Genomic DNA, 26804 nt, shown 5'->3' on the forward strand with positions numbered 1-26804 from the left:
CTTAATCTTAGAACCCTCAGATGATGCAATTTTTTTTCACTTACATGAATTAACGTGTCTGTAAGACAGATTCCTAAACTCCAGTATTGCTTTGGGCAAAAAATATGTTTCCACGTTAAAAATATGCTTCTATCAAAGCGAAGACGCAGTATATGCTAATCCAGCACTTCACCAATATCACCTGCAGTTTCTGAATCAATTCAGGAGCATTCCATTACATGGATATATCTTCTGTGATTTGAAGCCAGCACTAGCAATAGACGAAGATGAACTGAACAACCAAGCCTCGGCAACATCCACATTTCCATTCTGTTGTCTAGCCAGCTCTTCAAAGACTTTCATATTCCTACAGGATTTCTCCCCAACTAGGCAACTACTCTTCATTTACTTAACTTCCTAACACATTTGAATGAGTGGGGGTACGATATTGATGAAAACCAATCATCACGCTACCAGAGCCTGTTTACATGGTCACTGCGTCACATCGACTACTGCACATTGCTCTATAACTGTCATTTACTCCCATGGTCTCACGAACAGGTGTAAGAACGCATGATTTGGATGAAAAATGTACCCATGACCGAATGATCCAGCATGCTGCAAGCAACGCGTTGTAATTGATTTGTTGACGAATTATTGTCTTGGAGACTGAAGTTAACAGTGAACATGCTGTTGTTCTCTACAGTCTCATAGGGGGTATCCAGGCTAAAATATTAGTAAACCCAATTCCATAGCTCCTCCAAAAAGGTCAAATAATAACTGAAATATTTACATTCACCAACAGTTCAGAAGGTTAACGAGGGTCTGCAGAATCTGAACATAACAACCGACAGACCTGATCTCCGCACCCACAGCTACATGGACAAGCAAATTCACTCGGACACCCTACATAAAAAGAGCCGCTCCAAAAAACATTAAACAAGTAAACAGAGAGAACATGCCAACCACTTTTCTACCTCACCATTACCAAACAACATCAGCTGGAGGCGATCATGCACATGTCCTAACCAGACCAATTGTTTGCCCAGCCACAACACGAACCTGGACCTCCAACACGCCAACTCTACTGAAATTGCATATCACCATCACTAATCCCAATTCATTCTGTTCAATGCGCCACTACTCATGCGCCAGCACTTCCGAACCTGCCCTCGCCACTATCCAATGCCAGCGTCCACATCAATCTCCGTTTACACATTCCTACAACTCATGCCATCACAACAGCCCAGCGTCATAAAACCTTGGCTCTGCTCCCAGTAGCTACTCCAAAATCTCTGCAGTTGCCTCTGCACAGGCGAGATCAGTCTGCACCCCATCACAGCCTCCCTCCCTCCCTCCCTCCCTCCGCACGACCATCGCTGCCCACGAATGGGATCCACCTCCCCTCTCACCCAACTCCCTGCTCTGCCGCTCTTTCCAGCCCCCCATTCTTTACCTCATGTACACCAACAGTCCCGAGCCTTGGCATCGTCTCCAACCCCCCTCGCCCCGAGAGCCAACAAACCCTACCACCTTCTCCACCTACGCCCTTGCTATTCCTCGCGGCATTCTCTCTAATCGAATCAACGCCTCCGCACCGCTGCACGCTCATTGCTGCCGATGCTCCACCCCTCTCCGACCCATCCACGGCCGCCGTCGCCTTACCGTTACCCATCCCTATCAAACATTCTGCCCCGCCCCTCAGTTCGTGTGCATCAATGCGTCCGACAGGCTCAAGCTGTTCCGCAGCGTCGCGCGACCCACTGTGCCGTTCCCCTTCCGCATCATCGTCACGAACTCGTTGTAATCGATCCGCCCGTCGTTGTCCTGGTCCACCTCCCGAATCAGCTCCTCGATCGACGTGTCGCCTATGTTGTACTCGCTGCAAGCGTGCTGCAGCTCGTCCACCGTCAGGTACCCGCTGTGATCCTTGTCCAGCCACGAAAACGCCGCGAACAGGTTCTCCTCCCGCTCGATCTTGTTCAGGTGCAGAGTCGCCGCCAAAAACTCCCCGTAGTCGATCGTCCCGTTCTGGTCCACGTCCGCCGCGTCCATCAGCTGCCGGATCTCCGACTCCACCAGGTTCGACCCCACTCTCTCCAGCCCGCTCTTCAGCTCCTCGAACGTGATCGACCCCGAGTGGTCCGTGTCGATCATCTTGAACATCTCCCTCAACCCCGCGATCTCCTCCTCCGACAGAAACTCCGCGATCACCCGGATCGCCACCTTCTTCAGCTTGTTCATCGCCGAAAACTGCTTCAGCCGCGACTGCACCGCGGGGTCCATCGGCCTGTCTGGCGCCACGCCCGCCTCGCGAATCCACGGGTGGCTCAGCACCTGGTGCGCCTTCAGCCGCCGCTTCGCCACCGGGTCCAGCATCCGCCGGATCAGGTCCTTCGCGCTCTCCGAGATCGATGGCCACGGCTCCGACACGAAATCCAGCTCGCCCGCCAAAACCTGCTCGAAGATGCCCTGCTCCGTTTCGGCCCAGAACGGCGGAACCCCGCTCAGCAGAATGTACAGGATCACCCCCGCGCTCCACACGTCCGCCTCCGGACCGTAGTGCTTCCGCAGCACCTCCGGCGCGACGTAGTACGGACTCCCAACCACGTCCGTGAACACCTCCCCGGGCTTGAAGAACACCGACAGCCCGAAATCCGTCGTCTTCAGCGCCGCATTCTCGCTCGGGTCCGACAGCAAGAAGTTCTCCGGCTTCAGGTCCCGGTGCATCACACCCAGCGAGTGGCACGTCTCCACCACGCCCACGATCACGCGACACAGCTCCGCGGCTTGCGCCTCCGAGTAGTGCCCGCGCTGGATGATCCGGTCGAACAGCTCCCCGCCCGCACACAGCTCCATCACCAGGTGCACCGACACCTGGTCCTCGTACGCGCCCTTGATCGTCACGATGTTGGGATGCCCGGACAGATGGTGCATGATGTGCAGCTCCCGCCGCACGTCGTCCACATCCTCCTGCGAGATCAGCTTCCGCTTCGCAATGGACTTGCACGCGTACTCCTTGCCCGTCGTCTTCTCCACGCACAGGTACGTGGTCCCGAACTGCCCCTGCCCAAGCTTCCGCCCCAATGTGTACAGGTCCTTCAGGTTCTCCGTGTTCCGCTGCAGCACCGAGTGCGTGAAGCTCTGCCCCGGCACCAGGTTCACCCCCCTCCTCATGGCTGCCACCACGCACTTGTCCTGCCTCCTCCTCGCCTCGCCCGGCCTCACGGCGGAGATTGCAGCTTCACCCTTACCTCTCGATCGTCACCCGCCTTTGATTTCTTTCGCTCGTCACCACTGCTCTCCCGTTCCCCTGCCGAATAGCTCTTAGGTCTCACCGATAGACTGAATCCGCGTCTGTCCGAGGTCAACTCGAAGAATCACGCCGAGAAAACTGCTCCTACACATGTGATTTCCATTTAGTGCTCGTTTCTCCACATTTGCCTTCCTATTTCGCAACCTCCTGCCCACTGGCTGTATATCATAGCCTTCGTTCTGTTTTTGGAATTTTATTTGAATTTGATTCACTCGCACTCGCTAACGAAATAAATCTGAGTGGAGCAATTAGAGCTATTTCTATAGGCACTGACATTACGGAATAAGTGAATGTGAACATCGATCGTCGCTTTTTAGGAACAACTGCAACATTTTAATGTTCTTGAAGAAAATCCGCTTCGCGTCAAAGTAAAGAAGCCTACACTTGATTTGGGTTGGTCATTCGAACCCTATTGAACCAAAACACATCCTTGAGTTGTTCAACCCTAATCGGTGTAAAGGCGGGTCCGTAAGAACGAACGATTGCCACAACCGGATGTGGATTTGATATATTTACTTGGAAGAACTAAGAACATGTAGTCGGATCTTCAAGAGAACCCGACTTAAAATCCATCTCATTATCGTTCAACCCCCAACCTTTACTTGGGACTACCTCAAACCTTCGAGTATCCGCTAGAGTTTGACAAACATGTTCGTCTCGACAGTATACTACTAACAGGAAGCATGATGTGTGAAGACTTGTGAAGATGCACCACGAGATTTGCAGATTACCAATGCCGCGCTCGTCGAAATGAAACGGGTTCAAAACGCTTACCAGACGTCGGAACAGCGAGGCAGATCACAAGCAACGAAACCACGCATTGACCGCGTCACCTCCCCAACTGACGACCCCTTCAGCGCACACGCCCAATTAAACCACGCATTTGATCCGTTGTTAACGCTCGACCTCGCCGTGCGCAGTTTTCTCTAACAGGAGGAAGGACGAAACCCACACAGCTCCACCCACTTAAGCTGATCCGCTGCCGCGCAGCACATCGATCAAACTAAAACGCACTGTTCGAAGCAACCAACTGACGGAATCTGACAAACGCAGCCGCCTCTTTGTCAACGTTGCCTCAGTATCAGACACAGTGCTGCCGGCACTAACACAATCGCTCACCCTCGTCCAGAAACTCTCGCCAAAGCAACCATACTGCATCAGAATGATACGGCAGACAGTACAGCAACCATTGCACTTGTACAGATTGCAGACCAGGTAGTAGCGGGCACAGGCAACGAGGGTCGATCTGGTGAGCAACACTGACCTTCCCTGAATGACAATCTGTCCTAGATCAGCTGTGCGGAAATTTAAGCCCGCCACCCCTAACATTTGAGCACCAAAAGGTGTGATCTGAGACCGGGAGATTCGGCCAGATCTGGGCCCACATCGACCGGTTATATGCGATCTAGAACGTGGCACAACTGATCCGACCGTCCCCCACTTTCCCTCTGATCCGGCAGCTCGCGCGATTGATCTCTCCAGGGAACGGGGAAATCTTCCCAACTCAAACCAGCCAACGCTTTCGTCGAGCAGCTCGCTGTTGCAACGATGCAGGAATGCATGTAGTCAGTCATCCACCAGGTTCTCGAAAAAACACACTTATTCCCAGAAGGAAAAGCTCGATTTGTAGCTTCTGTTTTGTCGGGATTACTCGCTGCTAAAAGGGGTTTTCTTTTCCGTTTCCTTCTTTCAGTTGTGCACATCAGCGTTGGCGCTGGTGCCTCGTGATGAGCAGCAGTGCGGAGGAGGAGGAGAAGGAGGTTTAAACCCTGATAACGAGGTCGCGATTCCGAATGGCCGCCGCTATCTGAAGCATGAGCTGTACCTTTTACTTTTAACTTTTTCGTTCTTCTTCTCCTCGATAGCTTTTTCGTTTTTTCCATTTAACTTTTGTTAGTTTGAGTTTGGAAACCATGTCGAAGCTTGTTCGTGCGTGTGCTTGCAGAACCAATTGAAGTGTGTTGATTTTAAAAAGAATGACTCAAAACAAACATTCTATCATATAAAGATTCTTTTTTTGTTATTAAATAAATAATAATAATGAAAGTTTTATTCAATGTTAAAAAATTAGGCAATGTTTAATTATTGGCTTTTCGTCTATTCAAATAATTAATTGACAATCTATAAATAACAATCTGCAATATGTTTGAAGGCTGGAATTGAAACAAATAATGCAATAATCTTCTCACACAATTCTATCCATTATCAATAGCTAAAAAGAATAATAAATACAGTTGGCAAGATTGAAAGAATAATGTATAGATGGATACTTTTTTAACATTTTAAAATGATCAAATTCATTGATTGATATAATGTTTTCTAAAAAAACACAGTCTCTCTCTCTCTCTCTCTCTCTCTCTCTCTCTATATATATATATATATATATATATATTTATATCTGTATATTCTATTCAAATCATCAAGGTTTCCATAGGTTAATTTAAAAGAATTTAAATCATTCGAATTCTTTTAATACTCCTCTGTACTGTTACTAAGAATTTTGAAAATTCCTCAAATGTTTGCTTAAAAAATACTATTGAATAATAAGTCATTGTACCGTTTGTCATACATACATACATACATACATACATACATACATACATATATATACATACACACATCCATAGATGGAAGCAGATAGATAAATAAATTAGAACACGCTTCAATCTTTCAGTCGATGTGTTTTTTTTAAGATACTGAAGTAAACTAAAAGTTGTTTAAGTGCTTGATCTTATTTTGAATTTTTGTTTTAATATATATATATATATATATATATATATATATAAACATATAAACATACACGTGTGTAAAGCTTAATTCCCTAATGATTATATTCTTCTTCATTAATATTTTGGATTCTTAAAGCATCAACAAATTATTTAATATTAAATTGTTTGTAAAAAAAAATACTGTACTGTTTGTCATTTATGAACAATACTGTACTGTTTGTAAAAAACAATACTTCATCAGCTGTCGAATGAACGACGTCAAGAATTGACTGAGAGAATGAATGAGGACATTCGTTGACTCATATATGAAGGATGAATGCCCCCGTTTGCTGGATGATATTACGAATGGATGAATGAGGGGAGGCCTTCGAACAAGCGTGTGTGGCTTCGGCGCACAAAATTCCGCGAGCTCCCACGTCGTGGATGCTCGTGTCGAAAAATGCGAAGACGTCGAGGAAGGTTAAACTTCTTGAAAATTGCGCGGAAGTGTAGACGGCGAAGGGGCAGCGATCATAACCCAGGTGGAGGAATTCGCCCCGGAAGAGCAGGATTCTTCAGTGACAGGGCTTTTTTGAATGGAATCGAGCTTCCAGCGATGCTTAGCAGACATGCCCCTGAGTGGGGTCGGTTCGGAGACTCAGGGAGGCAAAACGCTCAGAGATCAGCATGATCTGCATAGTGCAGAGAGTCGGTATCGTGTAAACCAAGGGCGACAACGTACACACCCGCCTCGCAGAATCGAACATTGCACTGCGTTTGAGAGGCTACCCGCACAAGTGCCACAAGGTTAGACTGAGTGCCGTCACGATGTCGTCACCAATCCCGCTTGCGCATCCAGCTTCCACTGTTGAATCACCTCGTTTTCGCGAGCGGGTGTTTCGAGACTTTCGTCCGGGATCCTGACCCTCGTGAGAGACGTCTCATTAATTACTAGTGGAGTTCTGCAGCGGTATCTTGTCGTCCTTGACTGGAATATGCCTTATTGTTTATTTTCCCAGGGCTTTGAGGTCGCGATAGCCAGCAGGAGAGGGTATCATAGACTATCTCGGCATGATTGCAGCTGAAAGTGGGGTCAGATTGGGGACAGGTTCATGTCATTTCATGTGGAAATGGGGGCTGTAACTGGTGAGTCTGCACGGTGAGACTGTGTAAGAAGAATTGCCTTGTAGAAGAAAAACTCTGGAAGTATGACAGGCTTGAGAGAGCTTGGAGCAGCTCTGTCTGAGATTCCCAACTAGAGTGCGACTTATGAGCGTGGAGGGACCAGGAGTACGGGTCAAGAGTGCAGATGGGAGAAGGCTTGTGTGTCTTTCGAAGATTCCCTTGGGTTAATGAGTTGCCTTTTGGAGGTTAGTTTAATCGTCTTCTTACTCGAGGGATCTTAACTTCACTATCTCCCATACCTTGTCTTCGTGTCTTTGTGTATGGTTGCTGCGACCTTCGGTGTAAACACTCGTAGAATTGCGGTCCGGTGTACCGTCACTTACTGCGTTGTCCAAGGTGTGGGAATTGATGCTTGACTCTGTGTATTTGATGTTCTGTTTTCTTCGCACCGTCCCAATTGCGGTAATGTCCCTTTATCGCTCTGCGCCTGAAACGCCGGTCCCAGTTGAACGAACTTGTGATTTGCCAAACAGTGTTGTTCAGATGCCTAAGGTGCTCTGTAAGTGTCGGAACGTGTGATGGAGTGGCCGTGATAGTCTTTCCTGGTTGTTGAGTCGTTCCATTTAATGGACATGTATTAGCCGAAATAGATGACTGCACTCAGTTGCATCCCGAAGTTAAAAGCCGTGGATCGATTAGGAAACCGGCTTACCGCTTCGAAGCTTTTGCGTTTCCTAATTTCACTCACAACGATTTCACGGGAATGCTAAGAGTTTCACCTCTTGAGCAAATCTACCTTCATGGTTCAGATTGTTGCGAGATTACGGGTAATGAGTTGCTGCAGCTTTTCACAGACCTCCATGTTCTTTCTTCTGATTGTGAGGACATCAAGTCGTTGACTTGCTAGCCGTGGTGTGTGACTAACGGCTGTTTACACTCTATTCTTTTTGTGCCGCAGTTCAGTGATAAACTCTAAAGTTGCCCGACAAACCTGTCAACAAGATTGGAGGTGCTGCTGTTGCTTCAACTGGTTTCTTTTCCCGGTATGTGGGAATTCCGCCCGTTCGTTGTCAAGGGCGCAGAGGATAGTAGCACATACCACTACTGAGGTACTTAGATTATTGTGAGCTTCATTCACCAGGTAAAATTGGGTTTCACGCCGTTGGGTTATCTAAATAGAGGATTCAGCCATGGCTGCGGAGGTTGTCTGGAGAGAAGATGGAAACATAAGAAGCAGATTTTTTCGGGGGAATGAACATGGGCCAACTAAAAAATGCATTTTCAATCAGCTGCCGGAGTCAGTTATTGAATTGATATTCGATCGGCTAGGGTCCAAAGGTGACCGCAGAGCAATCTCTCAGGTGTGCAAGCAGTGGCATAGGGTGGACGGTCTGACGAGGAAGAACATTTACATTTTCAACTGTTACTCCATTGCACCCTCCAACCTTTCGAAACGGTTTCCAAACTTGGAAAAGATTAAAATAAAGGGTAAACCACGAGCTTACGAATTTGGTCTACTGGTCGAGAGTTGGGGCGCTCATGCAGGTCCGTGGATTGAAGAGATTGCGAGCGTATACCCTAATCTAGAGGGGCTTGCTTTGCGTCGCATGGACATCACCGACAAGGATTTGATGCTTCTGGCCTCCCGATGCCCCAATTTGCGGGTAGTTCTCGTCTACTTTTTCTCATGTTGATACTTGGGGATTGCAGCGAAGCAGCCATAGCCGGGATTATTTTTGCACATGGCAAATTGTGAGTGCAGGGTTGAGTAGTCTTTCCATTGACAATTGTGGGTCGCGGCTATGGCAGAAGTTGAAGCTGCACAAGTGCTCGGGGTTCAGTACTAGGGGGCTTGAGTTCATCACACGGTCCTGCAGGTATGTCATAGGTATTCTGCCCACTTAGGATCGCGGTCTCAAATGAGTAGGAAGTTCACGGATTCGATTCGAAAAATTGAAAGTTTTCCCATCAATATCACTTTACGTAATATCAATTAGTAGTGAATGCACGAGACGAGTAAGTCCAGTTTGAATTTATATTCTCAACTCGATGATCATGGTCTCATTGGTTTGTACTCCTTGTTTTTCGTCTTCTTCAGAACTTTGCGGGTACTGGATATAGACGAAAGTCACGATATGGAAGACACTGGTGGGCCTTGGCTGCAGTTGCTGGAAAAGGGTGACGGCAAATTAGAAAGCTTGAACATAGCGTCTGCAGGGTTGGAGGAGGAGAGCATAAAGGAGGTGCTGCTGAAGCTCGCACCGTCCCTTAAGTGCATCTCCTCCCTCAGGGTCAGCGATATGGAGCTGGGCAGCTTTTTTAAGATCCTGGATAACAGCGAGGTGCCGGTGGTAGAGCTAGGTCTTGGCTGCTACAGTTTAAGCCAGGAGGATCCAAAGGAATTGGTACCCTCGTTCTCGTCGCGGTTATCAAAGCTCAAAATTCTTGATCTCAAGTTTACCACTTTGAATGCTGAAATTCAGATCGAACTCTTGAGGCATTGCTGTAGTGTCGAAGAGCTTGAGGTGCACACTCACCCGTACACGTTCTAAAGCTTGTTAATGAAATCGAAACTCTGGTTGTGACTCCAATAGAACATTGAACATGTTTATAACCACGAATCTGATGTTAAATGCATGGTGGGATGTGTAGCTGCGAAGTGTTGTAGGGGACTGGGGAATGCAGGTGATTAGCGAGAATTGCAAGCAACTGAAGAAAATTCGAGTCGATCAAGACACTTCACCGTACATGACAAACCATGTGACACAAAAGGGAATGATTAGCATCTGCGAAGGGTGTCGAGAGCTCGACTTCCTTGTCATGTATCTTACGGACGTCAACAACGCAGCACTTGCTGCTGTCGGTCAATACCTGCCGAAACTCAGCGACTTCCGCATTGTGTTGCTTGAGGTTATTCACGCCCCTTCTGTAATCACGTTCGATGATCTACAACCTAATTTTGCATTGTTGGATAGAGCAGTTTCTGATTGCAGTTTAAGTGAACTTCAACCTGAACCCATTAGATTTAAGTGATTCTGTCAGTGCTCTAGGTATCATGACATAATGTACTCTACCAGGATCAGGATGACGTTGAGGACTTGCCACTCGATGACGGCATCCGCTTGCTCCTTCAAGGCTGCCCAATGCTGAGTCGGTTCTCGGTGTACTTACGGCCAGGCGGCCTGTCGAACAAAGGGTTGGGATACATCGGAGAATTTGGCTCGAAGCTCAAGTGGGTTCTCTTGGGCTCTTCAGGTGAATCTGACGAAGGGTTCCGCCTCATGGCTGAAGGTTGTCGGCAGCTGGAAAGGTTGGAACTTCGTAATTGTCCCTTTAGCGACAAGCAGCTTGCAATCTCAATCTTAAACAACTTGCCACATTTGAAATACCTATGGGTTCAAGGCTTTGGAGCTACGTCGGGTCTTGGTGTAGCTCTTGTGACCCAGATGCCCGGTTTTGTCGTTGAGGTAATGGCCACAGACCAGCAGATCTTAGGGTATTACACAGTAACGCACCCTCGCACGGATAGTCCCGACTCTGTGTGTGTGATTAACTATGATCCTCTTCTGGACAACAGTGCTGAAGTGTGTGAAGAAGGATCCCAGGGAGACGCTTGCAGTTATTACGCAGAGAGATTATATTCCGAGCATATATATAGCTATCTACGAGTTGACGAGGAGGCACCTTACCCTGGAGTTAACAAGAACAGCCATCTCCCCAAAATTGATGAAAACACATTGTACAGTGGAGTTGTAGGCCTTGAGATGTACCTTGCAGGTGATGACAACAGCGCCTCATCTGAATTTTGTGAAGACAGCGCTTGTATATGTTAGCCCAGGACAGTCACGAGCTATGGAGATTTTCATGAAGCTGCCAGAGAAGTGTGTAAATGGGAGAGTGCAAATACGACGCTGCTGCGAGGGAGATTTCATCACACTAAAAATTTAGGGTTTAGGGTTAGACTCCAGGCATGTAAAGAATTACCATTTGTAAACAGTTTGGACATATCAATTTGTTTGACTAGACGAAGAGGGAACAAGGTACTTGGTGCTTTGCAATCCTCATGACCATCTTGTGTCAGAAGAGGTGACCAAGGCAGCCTAGGTGATGGTCTTTTAGCCAAAAATTTAATTTTAATTTTTGTATGTTTTTAACTCGCTTCTACACTCTGCTGGGTGTAGTTCATTCATCCTGCCTCTTGTCCACACAGGCATCAAATCAGTCCGATGCTACTTGTAGATGTAAATGTGTGGATGAGGCAACAAAAATTCTAACATCCAATTAAAAGTAATCTACCATGTTTGAGTAAGATTTTTGCCACCGTTCTTTTTTGTTTTTGCTCATTTCCAAACAATATCTTACACATCCTTCATCTTTCGATTCCACTAATCTCTAATTGGCCAATACATAATCAATCGCCACATATGTGCAACTCTACTAATGTAGAAATTGATTATTGACAATTTATGCATATTGATTCTAAGTACAATGAATTGTTTATATTGCTCACAATTTAACATCATTTTTGCTTGGCCTTCAACCTATTTTTCACCACAAAATGTCATAATTGATCAACAATAGATCACCAATTTAGCAGAAATACTCCACCTATGAGTCAAAAATGAAAGGGTAGTCAATTACCTTATTCTCTCAAAAGATCTTTAAAAGTGCTTCTAAGCCACACTTATTTTATTGGAAGTATATCCAAGCACTTGTTCCAATGCCTTGTTATAATTACACTTCAAACTCAAAAAATATACTTTGTTTAGTAGTACATAAGAGCAATACAAATTTCTATTGTGACTATGTCTTAGCACTATTGTCTTCTTTTGAACTTATTGGCTTGTTTCAATAATATTTAAGCAAGAAGATTTATTTGACAAGTTGGATAAATCTAATTACATGATTGCAATTTTATTTTGGATATAAGAAATTATTTTATTGTTATAATATTAGACTACAACTACTTTATAAAATGTCCTAGTACTACAAATCATCTTTAAAGTAGATAAAGTCTCACGACACAAAAATAGAGTAAAAATGAATCTTCATTTTATATTATCTTTAGTAATTTTGTAAAAATAAAATTAACATTGAAATATACTTTAAAGAATAAATCACATCCTTCAAAAATACTAAAAGATTTTGTGACAAAAAAAATGTTTAGTAAAAAAGATTCAAAGAAAGAAAAATTTATGTGCATATATGGAATTAATTTTTTATATCTAATTGAAAAATACTTATTGCTTGAGATCTTCAAATGGAGTTTTCTTAAAAATTAGAAATAAATAGCAAAAATTAATTAACTAAAGAATTTACAGAATATAAACATTTAATTTAACAATGAAATAATGTTACACGCTTTAAGGTAAAATAATCTATTGTAAAATAAAACTCTATATTTTTTACCAATATGAGAGTAAATTATTAATATTATATTAATAATTAAATTTTTTACTTTAAATATCTTCTATAGATATTTCCGTAATCATAGAATATTACTTAGCTGGTTTACTTTATAATATTCACATATAATATCAATAAATAATTCATGTTTTTTATTTTATTTTAGAATTATATTTTTTTGTTGCTATGTATCAGACAAGAAACTACACTCATTGCAATAAAATACTTTACATGATACATGGCACATAATAACAACTTTATTTTGGGAAGCTTGTATTTTATTACTTAGTATAGAAATCATTACAAAATGTAGAATCCTACATGATAAGTATTATGTTTCAGTCTTTAGCACCAAATTAAAGCAATAAAATATATCATGTCTCATATTACAATTTGATTATTTTGTAAAATAATACTATGAATTACAGAGAATATACGTAATTATTTTAATATTTTTGAAAACTAATTCAAAGCATCTAACTTTGCATAATGAGTGATAAATTTTAAGCAAAAGAACTAAAAATCAAAAGATTTAGTACTAATAAATGTTTGCTAAAAATAAGATATAGTACTCATGAATCTAATTTATTAATGGATTCTTTTATTTTATAGTTTTATCCAAATATCTACTAAGGTACTACTTTTGTAAACAATTCTTTAATTTTTTATTTCAAAATTAAGTCATCCATCACATTTATAACATAAAAATAAATATGAATGTAAGAGAAGATAAACAAATTAAAAATTATAATCTCATCTTCCAATTTTTATTACAATAATTAAAGTCTTATTTTTAAAAAAGAATATGATTTTTTCAGTGTGTAAACATTGGTATTTAAGTACTTTATTTTCTTATAAAACCTTGTCTTTTGCTCTTATGATAAATTAATATTTTTAAAAATAAAACCAACAACTTCATATTAATAATTCTTTGAAATATAATAAATAATATAGTCTTATTTTTCTACTATGACAACTACCATAGCATATATTTTTTTAAGCCTATTTTAAATCTAATATATGAATATTATACACATTATGTAAATAAAAAGAATTGTGATAGTAATACCTTGAAAAAAATTAAAAGCATAATTTCACCTTCTTACTTCTACCACAAAATTTGCTTCTTTATTCTTCTAATTCTTGTAATTATCTTATTATGTTATTGTATTACATAGGTTTTTTTGAAAGCGTGCCATACATTTAGCAATAAAAGATTTTTTATTGCATCACAATCATCTTATAATTTTAAATACAAAATACTTTTAAAAAATATTTAGAAACTTTAACTTTCTTAAAAATCCTAAATCCTAGAATATTCTAAAATAAATCAAAATTTTAATCAATAAACAATAACAAGAGATAATCTCTAATTAGGATTTGAGATTAGCTTTAAAATTTTTACATTATTGTCATTTTAAATTATTTACATAATTAAACCTAAGATGGATCAATCTCATAAATTAATAAGTCTTGAAAGAAAACCTTCATTGATATTTCTTTGTCTTCTATTCTAATTTTGGTAAAGACTTATAATAGCTACATCTCTTGTATCCTAATCTAATTTTTAACTTTTGTTCAAATCTCTTGTAGAGCTTTTTTTTTATGTCTTCTAAGAATTCATTAAATTCTGGCTTTATTAAAATTTTCAATCTTTAGATACATAAAAAAATCCTAATTAACCTTAAGTCATTAACTTTTGGTACCATGTTATATACACAATTATATATCTTTTAATTACATTATCCAAATAACACAAATCTTAAAAATAATATGGCTTTTTTATAGTTTTAGATAATTATAAAATATTAAATTATAGGCTAAAGATAAAATATTGAAATAAATTCAAACTTAACTTTATATCTTTATTCTCTTCTAATTATTACTAAAAAAAGACCTTGTTTTTTATAGGTTTTTGAATCATAATTATTATAAGTCTTGTACCTTTAGAATCTATTTTAAGCTAGCTATCTAATTATATCTACTAATATTTAATATAAAAATTTAATTTTGTTAGTAGCTATTGCTTTTGTGCCTTATTTTGAAAAAAAATTGACCTTATTTTATAAATGGTTTTCTCTTTAATATCAATCCTATTATTTTTTAAATTAATTTTATAAAAATCCAACTTTGGTTTTTTCTAAAAATAAACTTTATATTTGTTTCTAATCTATTAAAATTTAATCCATTATTAGCCTTATGAAGATCCTAGAAGCATTTTTGATATAATACATAGTTTGAGACATAGATATATTAGTTAAACTTAATATATTAGCTATTAATGCATAAAATATTATATTATATATATATATATATGGCTTCTCTTCATATATCTTAAATCTTTATCAATCTTTTCATGGTGTGGCCATATTACAATGCAATAATTTCTAATTTAATCCACAAGTCCATTATATCATAGACAATAAAAAAGAAACAAATACGAATTCCAAACATAATTTCTTCATCATATTATAAAGATAATCTCAACTAGATTTTTTTTTTTTTCCCTTCTTTTAATTTTTTATTTTACTTTATTTAACCTACAAGATTTTAATGTTGTATGTAATTTCAGAATAATTATATATTCTAAAAATAATATCTATAAAAAATAAATATTAGAAACATATTTAATTTTTCCATATACAATGGTTATTTTCTTTTTTGCATATTTTTTCAATCTCTTTAGCTTATCCAAAGTAATCTAAAGGTACTTTCTTTAATTTTACAACCTTATTTCTAATTCTTAAAACAAATTAATTGTAAATGTAATAAAACCTTGCAATTATATACTACTAATTTTTTTGACTATGGTGAAAAATATAACCTTGTTCTTCTACTACAATTGCTACTATTACTACAAATGATGTTATATACTTGCTACAAATCAATATGTACTTTACATATACAACATTAAAAAGAAATCAATACAAAATAAATATAAATTTGGAAGAGTAATCTTGTTTTATGCTCATACCATATTTTTTACCTTCTTGCTCTTGTACTTTTTAAATTGACTTCAATTTGGCTAAGCTTAGATCCAAAAACTTAATCTTTACATATATTATATTAAAATAGATATATTATTTATTAAAAAATAAAATAAATACATAGAATAATAATTTTATTACAACATTTACTTTCTTATTCTTTTATTTCTTGAAATTCTTCTAAAAGTCTATCTTGACATACAAATCTTCATTTTAATATAAGCTAAAACATATGATGGAATTCATTATATTTAAATAATTAAACTAATGCCAAATGCACCTATATTAAAATAATAAAATAGTAATTAGAATTGATTTTACATTTCTAATATATTAAAATTATAATAATATTAAAAAAATACTATTTTATGATTTATTTTTAAAAATAATTATTATATTCTATTTTCTTATAAACTACATCCTAGTATATTATTAAAATAAACATTAAAATTGTAACTTTAAAATAATTTTTTAAAATATAATTTATATTTAAAATATTAGATTATAATTTTTTTTCTTACATTAAAAATATTTTCAATTAAATAAACATATTTTAATAGAATTTTTTCTACATGCAAAGACTTTATCTTTGTGTATGCAACATGTAAGTGAAATGTACTTCAAAACATTATTTATACTATAAACTCTTCATTGTATGCAAAAAACTTCTTTTATACATGCAAACTCCTTATAAAGTATACAAAATCTCAATTTAGCTCTATAAGAACTTAACTTAGTATCCATAAGAACTATATCTAACGTAATAAATAGAGTAATAAAGAGGCTTCTTTATAACAATTAAAGATGACATTTATTTGAACCAAATTTGTTTCAACCCAATATGGATTGATTTAAGATAAACCAGTTTAATTAATATAACTCATATATTGAAATAATTAAAACTTGTTTTAAATAGTTTTAGAATGTAATATACTATTATAATGACTGAACCATTTATGAATGATTTATAGTTTATAATTTGTAAAAAATGCCTTTGTAGATAAACTTATAAACACACACTATTGCAAATTTGTAATTTTTTTATTTTATTTAGAATTTACATTGTAAAATGATAACTTTTTCTCTTTGGTATTATTTTGTATGCAAGAAATTCTTCAATGTTAAACTTTGAACTTAAGCAACCTTGATTAGAACAAAGAATTTAATGCAAAGTACATATGAACTTGAGTATGTTAGTAGGAAGCATAGATTTAGGTGTGTTGTTAACAATATGTGAACCTAATCAATCTAGAACAAAGTAAATAATCAAATGCAATGCAAACAACATGAAATTTATTGTGTTGAAATGTTAAGATCAGAATATGTGTTGGCATTTATGTAAATAGAATTTGTATGTTGGATGGAAATGAAGAATGTGTAGGATGTCTAATATCAAAAAGAATAGAATAGATGGATTACATATCTTAGCTTAATGTAATAGATATGTTATAAAATAATTATGGATTAATTAAAGGTCTTAGAAGTCTTTACAATAATTTATAAAAAAATTAAATTTATGGAGAAGATATTAGAATTGACCTATGAAACATTTTAGCATAGAACATAGCAAATAGTTTTATGGAATATTGTCATTAAAAAGCCATGGAATGAATTATTGCATCAAATTTGACATTGTGACAAACAAAATATTTCTTTTAATATTAATATGTTTAATAATTTGTACCATAAATTCCATTGAAGAAACAATTGGCAATAGAAGATTTTTTTATTTTCCTTGTTGCTATTCTCAATGCCACAATATTAATACCTATCTTAATACATTAGTTTCTTAAAAATATTTTTTATTATTTTCCATCTCATTTATATATAAAATAAAATATAAAATGGCAGTAATTTTTAATTTTTAATCAACACACACAATAAAATTTGTAACAACTATTGAATGCAAGTTAATGAAAAAAAAAAAAAAAAAAAAAAAAAAAAAAATCACCATAAAGTCCAATTTGTAATTTCTCTTGATCCATAAATTAAACCATAATTACAAAGTTTTGATATCAAGCCAATTATTATCAAAGATCTTATTTTCATTCAATTTACTAAGTTGTTATTGTATTGTAATAGACTTATTTGATAAAAAGATTGATCAAAATATGTAAAAAGAAATCTAATATAAGTTTAATTATTATTATCTTAGACTTTTATAGCTAATAGATTGATCTTAGCTATAATATGAATTTTTCATACTATTTTTGTATTAAAAAAGCTTCTACCAAATTAATAAAACCACAAATGGATCAAAATAAGATGAAATAGTTTTAAAAAATAATAATAATTCTAGCACAAATTTAAGATTAGAATTTTATAAATTTTATTACAAAAGTGGTGAAATTAATGTATTAATAATGTAAGTTTGTGAGACTAGGTCAAAATTAGACTTTAAGGCAAAAATACAAGGATCTAAGATATATAGAAGATCTTTTTGGAGTTTTAAAGATGAGATTAGAAAACTAGTTTTACAAATATTCTAAGAATATAATATCTTTAAGGTTATGATTTAATAAAGGTCTTTAATAAAGTAGTAAAATTTAGAATTTTGTAACTAATTTTTTTTAAAGGCAATAAAAATAGTGTGGATTTTGGACAATTTTTATGTATTCTGATTTTGATATATAATTAAATTTTATTTAGGTATAAATATACAAGTAATAATGTGATAATAAAAGTTTGTGTCATTTTAATTGTACTATTGAGAGATATATAACTACATACATAATGAGATACCAAAATAGAACAAATTAAAATTATTTGCTAATTTTTTGTGTCTAATTATTAATTTCTTTATAAAGGAATTATTTTAGAAACTAAAAAAAGCAATCAAACTTCAAGTTTGAGTAGAAGGTAAGAATAAAATTATAAGAATTGATTGTTAAAGTTTTTTTCAAACCAAACTTGGAGTAAAAAAAAAACAAAATTCAACAATGGAGGTTTTATTGCAATATTTATTAATCTATATGTTCAATCTTTTTTAAAATTTGAAAATTAATTCATAACTTGCAAAGACTTTCCAAATTTTGGAAACAATCCAATAGTCCAATTAAGAGCTAATACATGTAAAAGTTCACTACTTGGAATTCAAAATATATTTGAAGTTTTTTTCAGAACTCATAGAAATAGATAGAATTTCTAAGTTTTTTAAGATTTAGAATTAGAATGAGTAATTTGAATAAAATCAGAATTTAACAGTATTAAAAAACAAGGATTTATTTGCATTCAAAGTTTTAAAGACTCCCATGTTTATGAGCTTGGTGCTTTTCCAACCAAACAACAAACTCCACAATATAGTATGAAATCATTTCTCAAGCCAACTAAACATTGTCCTAGACTTATATTTATATTCTTTATGTTGTCCATAAGAACAAGATAGCTTTTTTTTAGCTCTTCTTTGATAATATTTCATCTTTTAACAACAAGTTTTTAATGCTAGTTGTTTTGATGAATCATTCTAGAGCAAGTTAGAATAGTGGATGTTGCATGCACCAATATAATTACAAAAAAGTGTTTGTGATGTCTATCTATACTTTAAGATAAATATAGAAATATAACAAATGATCCAATTAATAGCTTGTGGTTTTTTTGATATAATAACCACATCAATACCTAATAAGGGTGCATTCTTATAAGAAGGATTAGTCATTGGTATTTGTTGAGCTTTGTTTCATGATAATATAATTTAAGCAATTTATAGATTGTAATCTTTTCTAAAATTTAATTTTAAAAATATATATATACTATTATTAAAAATTAATATTTTTTAATTATATATCTTAAATTATACACATTAAAATAATTTTTCTTTTAATTAAGAGTCCATGTTGAGCATTGAATTGTGGTAAGAAAGTTACTGTGGTTTAGTATGGACAATATTGAATCTCTTGGTTGTTTTCATTTCTATGTTCTTGTTTTTTGCAAGAGGTTTTTTTATGATAGTTTATAACATTACTATTCACTCTACAATTTCTTATTTAATTTCTATTTGGATATAAACATGATTATCATCTTCAAATAACAAAGCAAGTTCATTGGCTACAAAAACCTTTCAACATATTAATAAATTTATTGCAATACAAATAGCAATTTATCTGGATAAAAATCTAGAGAGTTTGATTATATAGATGGTGGACCTTTCATCCTAATTTTAGAAAAATCTACTAATAATTTTTTATTCTTAATAGAAGAAAAAATACAAGCTTAAAATAGAAGGACACAAAACAAAAGTAAATAAAGTAAGCAAGCATGTAAACAAGTAAAAAAGATAGCATGCATTTGTAGTAGGTACACCAACATTGCCATAGTGGCCTTCTCATATTGATACTCTTCCTTCTCTTGCTCTTCTTTTCATTTTTTTTTTATATAGGTTCACCATTGCCTCTGCAAAAGAACAACTTTTGCTAGTCTTGTATAGAATTCACAATCTCAAGAGTTGGTTTTTTAGCAACAACAATTCTACATAATAGTTGCTACAATGAGCAAGCCAAATCAATCACAAAAGAAAGACACTATAAATATTTGGTGTTGATTACAATATTGATAGTTAGATAAATTTGTTATAAAAAAGGATTTTGATTATATTTGGCAATATTTTAATCAAGGCTAGGCATTTTTTATTATAAAATCACATAAATTCTAACAAATCACTTTTAAAGATTGTTGTTACATATTCCATTCTATACAAAGTGGTTGTAATAATAAAACAATTTCAAAAATTGCTTGACAGAATTCAAACAAAGCAATGGTCTTGTTAACATGCATCAATAACTTGAAAGATCCTACCTAATGAGTTGATTTTATAGTTTAAATACAATTGGCATTTGTAGACTTTGATCAATACATTTTTAATCACTATTTGTCCAATTGTCAAATTTGTAGAAATTAGCAAACATTGCTTCTAATTGAGGCTTCTAAAATACATCTTACATTCGTCTTTTGCAAAAACAATAATCCAATCAGAAAATGACAATACAATTTAGTGTTATAAGACCTTTGAATGTTGGGACATTAGTCTTTTATTAATGTGCAAAAGTTGTTCAATCCCATCCTGGCAATCCAACAATAGATGTGAAATTGTTTTGAAGCCAATTTAGTATGATTTTATTTGTGTGAGGCAGTATCACAGAAATGGAGACACGCAAATCCCAGACACCCACAAGTTGGATTTCTGCAACAGACTTGTGGGGTGTCTGTCACTCTGAGAGTAACAGCGAGGATCAGCAAGTTTAAACCCTAAATTCTAGGCGTGCTAATTGGATTTCTGCAACAGACTTGTGGGGTGTCTGTCACTCTGAGAGTAACAGCGAGGATCAGCAAGTTTAAACCCTAAATTCTAGGCGTGCTAATTGGATTTCTGCAACAGACTTGTGGGGTGTCTGTCACTCTGAGAGTAACAGCGAGGATCAGCAAGTTTAAACCCTAAATTCTAGGCGTGCTAATTGGATTTCTGCAACAGACTTGTGGGGTGTCTGTCACTCTGAGAGTAACAGCGAGGATCAGCAAGTTTAAACCCTAAATTCTAGGCGTGCTAATTGGATTTCTGCAACAGACTTGTGGGGTGTCTGTCACTCTGAGAGTAACAGCGAGGATCAGCAAGTTTAAACCCTAAATTCTAGGCGTGCTAATTGGATTTCTGCAACAGACTTGTGGGGTGTCTGTCACTCTGAGAGTAACAGCGAGGATCAGCAAGTTTAAACCCTAAATTCTAGGCGTGCTAATCGTGAGAAACACCCATTTTCAAGCCGAATCCGAAAGGATACAGAGGATCGTAATCCTTGTCGCCGACGTTCATCGGCAACTGATCAACTCTCTTGAACCAGGTGCGTGAAAGCTTCCCTTGGAAATCATATTTGCCGAAGAGCACATCGGCGATTCCAGTGCCCTCTGTGCCTGGTAGCCATGCGGCTACCAAGGCGTCGATGTCGCTCACATAGGGCTCAATCACCAGCGGTCTGCCGGAGATTATCACCACAACGCATTGGACATGGTAACATGTGTCCTTGATCATGTTAGGATAAGGAGCGGGTAGGGTGAGGTTGAGATTATCCCCTTCGAATTCAGCATAGGGTTGCTCGCCTACAACGATTATCGCATACTGGTATCCCTTCTCCTTGGCATCACCTTTCTTAGGGTTGGCCTTGTACACGACCTTCGTGTTGGAGTCTACTGTTTGCTTGATGCCTTCCAAAATGGTTGTTCCTGTGAAACGAGATTTCAAGTGAGATACTGAAGGCCCCAAAAAGATTTTTAAAAAAAAGAAAAAAAAAGAAAAAAGTGGTCGTGAGGTAAGTTGGAATAGGAGTGTTGGGAATTTGGAGCGACCTTTTGTGATGTTTCCAGGCATGCCTTGCCAGCTGATGGTCCAGCCTCCGCACTGCAAGCCGATGTCGTTGGCGTGAGCCCCGGCCACAAGAATCTTCCGCGCGTACTTGTTCAAAGGTAAGAGAGGTTTAGAGCTCTTGCCATTCTTCAGAAGTACTAATGACTTGCGCACTGCCTGCCTTGCCAACTTCCTGTGTGACTGTCATTGTAGCGAAAGATCAGATCGGACATCAGTATTAAAAGCTTGAAAAGATGTACGATCCCTGACAACAAATGTATGCATGAGCTCGAATTTGATAAACTTGCCAAGGCGGGCAATGCTGATTCTTACCGATGTTCCCATTAATTTACTTAGGCTCTTGTCTGCAAAAGGCTTCTCAAAAAGACCCATTTGAAACTTCACTCTAAGGATACGCGAAACTGCATCATCTATTCTTGACATCGGAACTTTCTTCTCGGCGATTAGCTGCTTGGCGACGGTTATAAAGCCCGTGTAGTTGTAGGGCACCATGACCTGCCATCGAAAATATACCCAAAATCTGTTCACGAACCCAATGTTTTTTTGGCGTGCATCTTGAAACCGAAAGCGAGATTGCTGCAGCACACAAGAGGAAGATGGAGCATACCATGTCAATTCCAGCATTAAGTGCTAGTTCGGTAGAGTACGTGTAATTGACCCCCCAAGGCGTTGAGATGCGGTCAATCCCCTGCCAGTCAGAGATGATAAACCCCTTGAATCCTAATTGCCCCTTGAGCACATCAGTAAGTAAGAACTTATTGGCGTGCATCTTGAAACCGTTCCAGCTATTGTAGGAGGCCATAATTGTGGCCACCCCCCTCGCAATCGCATGGGGATAAGCTTTCATGTGAATATCAACGAGTTCCTTGTAGCTAACTTCTGTGTTGCCCTCGTCAGTTCCATTGGTCGTCCCTCCATCGCCTACGAAATGCTTCGCACAGGCAGCCACCTTACGAGTACTGTGGCATGCTAAAGAAGATCAGTTCGCGACAACCCAACGTACTTGTCCTCTTAGATACAACCTCAACTGGTTTTCAAATAGAAGAACCGTGCCATTGCAAGTTGATGTTTACCTCTTTTGTACATAGGGTCCGTCCCAGCCATGTGGTTTCTTGCCTTGCAAACCATCAATGATCGATGTCATACTGCTCACCACGTCGGGATCCTCACTGTAGCTCTCATAACAACGCCCCCACCGTGGATCTCGACACACAGCGATGCAAGGCGCAAACACATACGGAATGCCTGTGGCGCGAACCTCAAGAGCCGTAACGACACCAATTTTTTCTATGAGGGCCGGATCACTGCACAGAACATGATGAGGTTGAATGAATTCCAAATGCCGAACACCCAAAGAAATCGAACGCGTGGTTGCCCAGACAGGCAATGAAATTGTACCGTGTGCAGCCAAGACCGACATTGTGAGGGAAGACGGTAGCTCCGTAAACGGTGTTGTGCCCATGGACAGCGTCAATTCCATATATTTCCGGAATGCTAAGCCTCGTCTTCAAGGCCCCTGATTGGAAGTAATCCGTCATGTTGGTCCATTGCTTCACGGTGGCTTTCGGTCCAGGGGAGCTTCCACCGCCACTCAGGATACTGCCTGCATTTACAAATATCGATGAGCATTGCCAGCTACAAGATGGCTCTCAAATGTTCTCAAGTAGGAGAAACTCCGACGACAACATCCAAGTCTTTCAAGGCTAACGCGGCTGACGTGAACACCGTGGAGGAGCATGCGACAATTACCAATATAATACTTGGTAACGACCGAAGTATTGGCGATAGTCATTTCAATCTGTGTCATCTGGCCCAGCTTCTCATCAAGCGTCATACGCCCAAGAAGATCCTTCACCCTCACCGCTACAGTCTGCTTTGGGTCCTTGTACAGCTCGTGCTTTCCATCCTTGTGCGCTGCAGCTTCTGGAAACATCATGTGCACCAGGAGCAGCACCACCAGGGTATCGAGCAACCTCCTCCGAGGTTCCATGACTCTCATCATCACCTCACGGCCTGCACAGCTAAATTCTAACTGCTGTTGGTCGGATTACACATCTCATGACGTCTAAGTATCCAACTTGAGTACCTAAGAAGCTGCGATAGACTTCAACTGCAGTTTCGTGTAGCCTTATCCATGCTAGGAAGATTGTCACCAGAATGTTGCAACACATGCTTTGAGCCACTCTTTTCAAAACACAACCCAAGCAATCACCAACCAGCTAAGATCAAACTCCATTAATGGCTTCCATAGGGGAAGTTTTGAGCAGTAAACACAGCACTCAAATTATTCTTACCAATGGAAGTCACGAGTTCCGGGTCGTCAGCGCTCAAGAACAAAACGCTTCTGAGAGGCCGTGGGTCTGCAAGCCAAGTAAGAACGAGTATACGGCAAGAGACCCTTTGCTCAATATTCAGCAGAAGATTTGGTATTTGAAGCGAACTATGACACAAAGTTTGCTTCAAACTCGAAATTCGCAGAGGAGTCAGCAGTGCAGGGGGTGGAGCTCCCCTACCACCAGTTCTGACCGGTTTCACTGATTAATATGCCCGGGGCATCGAAGAAGCCAAGATTCGGAATAAAAAACAGCAGATTTCATCACGATTCGCATCAACCCACAACACTGAAAATAATCTAGGGTCGCTCATACATCCCATTTCACCTGTACCGCACAAATTCACTCACGTCTCCAGCTAGAATGCTCCAAAAACCAAAATGTCAATCTGAACATAAAAAAGAAAAACAGAGAAAAAGGCCTACCCACATCACACAGTGTCACGGAAAGCGACCATGAGACTGCAAGCTTTAGTGCAGCAGCACAAACGTTCAGAGCTCAGCGTCTCAGAAGTCCATGACGCATGCAGGAACCGTAAAGAAGAACAGGCAGCTCACTCTGCATATCACTGCAGCAAGGCCATGGGTAGACAAAAACTTGCTCTGCCTCACTGACTTCAGTGTCCGAGAGAAAACGACATGCTCGGGCACCAGCGTGTCAGACTCAAGCTCTGCCAATGCGAGTCACACGGTGCCCAGAGGTGCGCGTGGGGGAGAATTTAGTAAAACACAGCTCAAGTGCATCCTTCATTGTGCTCGTCAGAAGGGCGGCGAGAATGAATTGTTGTGTAGTGAGCCTTTTTATAATCCTGCCCATGAGAAACTTGCTGTATTATTGGCACTATTGGTGGGACAACACATCATGGGCTTCACCTAAAGATGCTTGCAAAGTTTTCTTTGTCGAATAAATACTATAAAAGCAGTTTGGGTGTGGATAATGTTGACGGCCATGAAGGCAATCATTCATTGTAGTTTAGTTGAACTTACACAGTACTAAGCTTTGACAGTCTTGTTTTATGTAAGTTCACTTCTCAAATCTTCACGGTTTTGCCATAGTAGTATAATGTATAGTTTTAGTTGAACATATTGATTGAATGATACGGTTATAGGATTAAAAGTATAATTATAATCTTTTGGCAGTAATATATGATATTTTATGGTTGTATTTTACTTATAATTTAAAATAATAAAATGAAAAATTATAAGCTAATAATGGTTTAAAAGCCTCAACTTATGACTACAACGATTAATGATGTCATGAGGTTTTTAAAGTGTAGTTTGATATTTTTATTACATGATTTTTATTCCTAATATAATACCCATGTTTTACAATTTGCTAATCAGCTCTAAGATTAAAATTTTAATAAACCAATACATTAGTTATTACACATCTAATCACAAACCATAACCAATAGGGTTACCTTTTTAGACAAAATCTATTGTGTTCAGATTTTATTTTTATTTTTATTTTTTCATCAAACATAATATGTTTTTAAATTAAAAATAGAAATAAAATTAGATACCTATATTTTATATATTTTTTGATATTAACACTACAATTCACCACCTACTCAGTACATGATCTTTCACAATCTCATAGAGGCTTTTCAAATGCTTCTCTTGTATGCTCCTTTCACATGTGCCGTGTCCACTACTCTCTTCACAACTTTTTGCATGATGTTTTTTTATCATGGAACTTAACACCATTGGCACCTTTGTAAATTGTTACACTTTGATTGCTTACTTGTAGAAGGCAAGTTTGCTCGTAGGTTGTGTGATTGTGATGAAACATTATGACACATGCCACAATTGCCTTGAGCTAGGCAATGCATATGGGTGATGTCAAAAGAAGTATATTGTGGTGGCAGTAGTAAAATTTGAGGTAGAATTAGAATCTTTTTTTTTGAATTAGACCACAAGTATTTTGTAGACAAGTTTAACATAATATAAAAGATAAAATATGTATTTATCTTTTAATTTAACATAATATAAAAGATAACTATATATATAATAAATATATAAATATAAGAATTTAACATAATATAAAAGATAACTATATATATAATATGTATTTATCTCTACAAAATAAAAATAAGAATTTTCTCAAAATAAGTATATATATATATATATATATATATATATATCGAGAGAGAGAGAGAGAGAGAATTGCTCAGTTTGATCAAAAATAAAATAGATAAATTTGAATTATATTATCTATTAAAAAATTATTGTAGTATTTCTTTTAGAATTAAGTTGGTGCTATATTCATTTTTACATGCATAATGTAAATTTTAGATTTCATTTTTAAGAAAAAGTTGCATTGAAAAAGTTTCTATAGAAGTATTTGGTTATTACTAACATACAAGCTAACATATTTAAACAAAAGTGGTGGAAAGTACAATGAGTACTTTTAATCAACATTCTATTAAATGTTCTTACTTTAAAGACATCTAAAGAAGTGTAGAATAAAAGAAAATATTGCATACCATATGTGAGAATTACATGTGCAATATATCCACCTAAGGCTTGTTATATTTTTAAATAGTTATAAATACCAATTTATACAAAATATTTCAATGCACCAAAAAAAAAATAATAAATA

General features: G+C 37.3%; 3 protein-coding genes and 1 pseudogene across 7 annotated transcripts; 1 reads left to right on the plus strand and 3 right to left on the minus strand.

The window, feature by feature from the left end:
- Nucleotides 1-748: 748 nt before the first annotated feature.
- Nucleotides 749-3295, minus strand: LOC149986574 (calcium-dependent protein kinase 4 pseudogene; annotated as a pseudogene). The gene has a single exon (XR_016500246.1). The product of XR_016500246.1 is annotated as a calcium-dependent protein kinase 4 pseudogene (transcript).
- Nucleotides 3238-5178, minus strand: LOC112275869 (uncharacterized). The gene is made up of 3 exons (XM_024506573.3): nt 4997-5178; nt 4070-4832; nt 3238-3379 (listed from the first exon to the last, which is right to left on the minus strand). The coding sequence occupies exons 1-2, from the start codon at nt 5176-5178 to the stop codon at nt 4262-4264; spliced, it is 753 nt and encodes a 250-aa protein (XP_024362341.2). The 3' UTR covers nt 3238-3379; nt 4070-4261.
- A 1973-nt stretch (nt 5179-7151) lies between these two features.
- LOC112275867 (coronatine-insensitive protein homolog 1b) lies at nt 7152-11317 on the plus strand. Of its 2 annotated transcripts, none has more exons than XM_024506567.3 (6): nt 7152-7373; nt 8087-8792; nt 8938-9005; nt 9227-9653; nt 9781-10038; nt 10206-11317. In XM_024506567.3, exons 2-6 carry the CDS (start codon nt 8319-8321, stop codon nt 10959-10961), a joined length of 1983 nt encoding a protein of 660 aa, XP_024362335.1. In that variant the 5' UTR covers nt 7152-7373; nt 8087-8318; the 3' UTR covers nt 10962-11317. The 2 variants fall into 2 exon arrangements, with proteins under 2 accessions (XP_024362335.1, XP_024362336.1); XM_024506568.3 differs by having other exon boundaries at nt 7256-7955.
- A 9286-nt stretch (nt 11318-20603) lies between these two features.
- On the minus strand, nt 20604-24762 carry LOC112275891 (uncharacterized). 3 transcript variants are annotated; one of them, XM_090246511.1, is made up of 9 exons: nt 24629-24762; nt 24165-24230; nt 23620-23891; nt 23269-23473; nt 22944-23174; nt 22478-22829; nt 22183-22365; nt 21852-22050; nt 20604-21728 (listed from the first exon to the last, which is right to left on the minus strand). In XM_090246511.1, the coding sequence occupies exons 3-9, from the start codon at nt 23870-23872 to the stop codon at nt 21244-21246; spliced, it is 1908 nt and encodes a 635-aa protein (XP_090102637.1). In that variant the 5' UTR covers nt 23873-23891; nt 24165-24230; nt 24629-24762; the 3' UTR covers nt 20604-21243. The 3 variants fall into 3 exon arrangements, with proteins under 3 accessions (XP_090102637.1, XP_024362386.2, XP_090102636.1); XM_024506618.3 differs by lacking the exon at nt 24629-24762 and having other exon boundaries at nt 24165-24307; XM_090246510.1 differs by lacking the exon at nt 24629-24762 and having other exon boundaries at nt 23620-23883; nt 24165-24300.
- Nucleotides 24763-26804: the final 2042 nt, after the last annotated feature.

This window comes from Physcomitrium patens, chromosome 23, assembly GCF_059467195.1.
Source record: "Physcomitrium patens ecotype Gransden chromosome 23, ASM5946719v1, whole genome shotgun sequence".
NCBI lineage: Eukaryota > Viridiplantae > Streptophyta > Bryopsida > Funariales > Funariaceae > Physcomitrium > Physcomitrium patens.

What these genes read in the sequence shown, in the direction of transcription:
- LOC112275867 (XM_024506567.3), top strand. Translation starts at nt 8,319, where the DNA reads ATGGCTGCGGAGGTTGTCTGGAGAGAAGATGGAAACATAAGAAGCAGA. An exon ending in CCCGATGCCCCAATTTGCGG is followed by an intron (nt 8,793 to 8,937) that starts GTAGTTCTCGTC and finishes CGGCTATGGCAG; the next exon opens with AAGTTGAAGCTGCACAAGTG. An exon ending in GTAGTGTCGAAGAGCTTGAG is followed by an intron (nt 9,654 to 9,780) that starts GTGCACACTCAC and finishes TGGGATGTGTAG; the next exon opens with CTGCGAAGTGTTGTAGGGGA.
- LOC112275869 (XM_024506573.3), bottom strand. Translation starts at nt 5,178, where the DNA reads ATGGAAAAAACGAAAAAGCTATCGAGGAGAAGAAGAACGAAAAAGTTA. An exon ending in GCACCAGCGCCAACGCTGAT is followed by an intron (nt 4,833 to 4,996) that starts GTGCACAACTGA and finishes TCGTTGCAACAG; the next exon opens with CGAGCTGCTCGACGAAAGCG.
- LOC112275891 (XM_090246511.1), bottom strand. Translation starts at nt 23,872, where the DNA reads ATGATGAGAGTCATGGAACCTCGGAGGAGGTTGCTCGATACCCTGGTG. An exon ending in CGTTACCAAGTATTATATTG is followed by an intron (nt 23,474 to 23,619) that starts GTAATTGTCGCA and finishes TTGTAAATGCAG; the next exon opens with GCAGTATCCTGAGTGGCGGT. An exon ending in GTAAATTAATGGGAACATCG is followed by an intron (nt 22,051 to 22,182) that starts GTAAGAATCAGC and finishes CTACAATGACAG; the next exon opens with TCACACAGGAAGTTGGCAAG.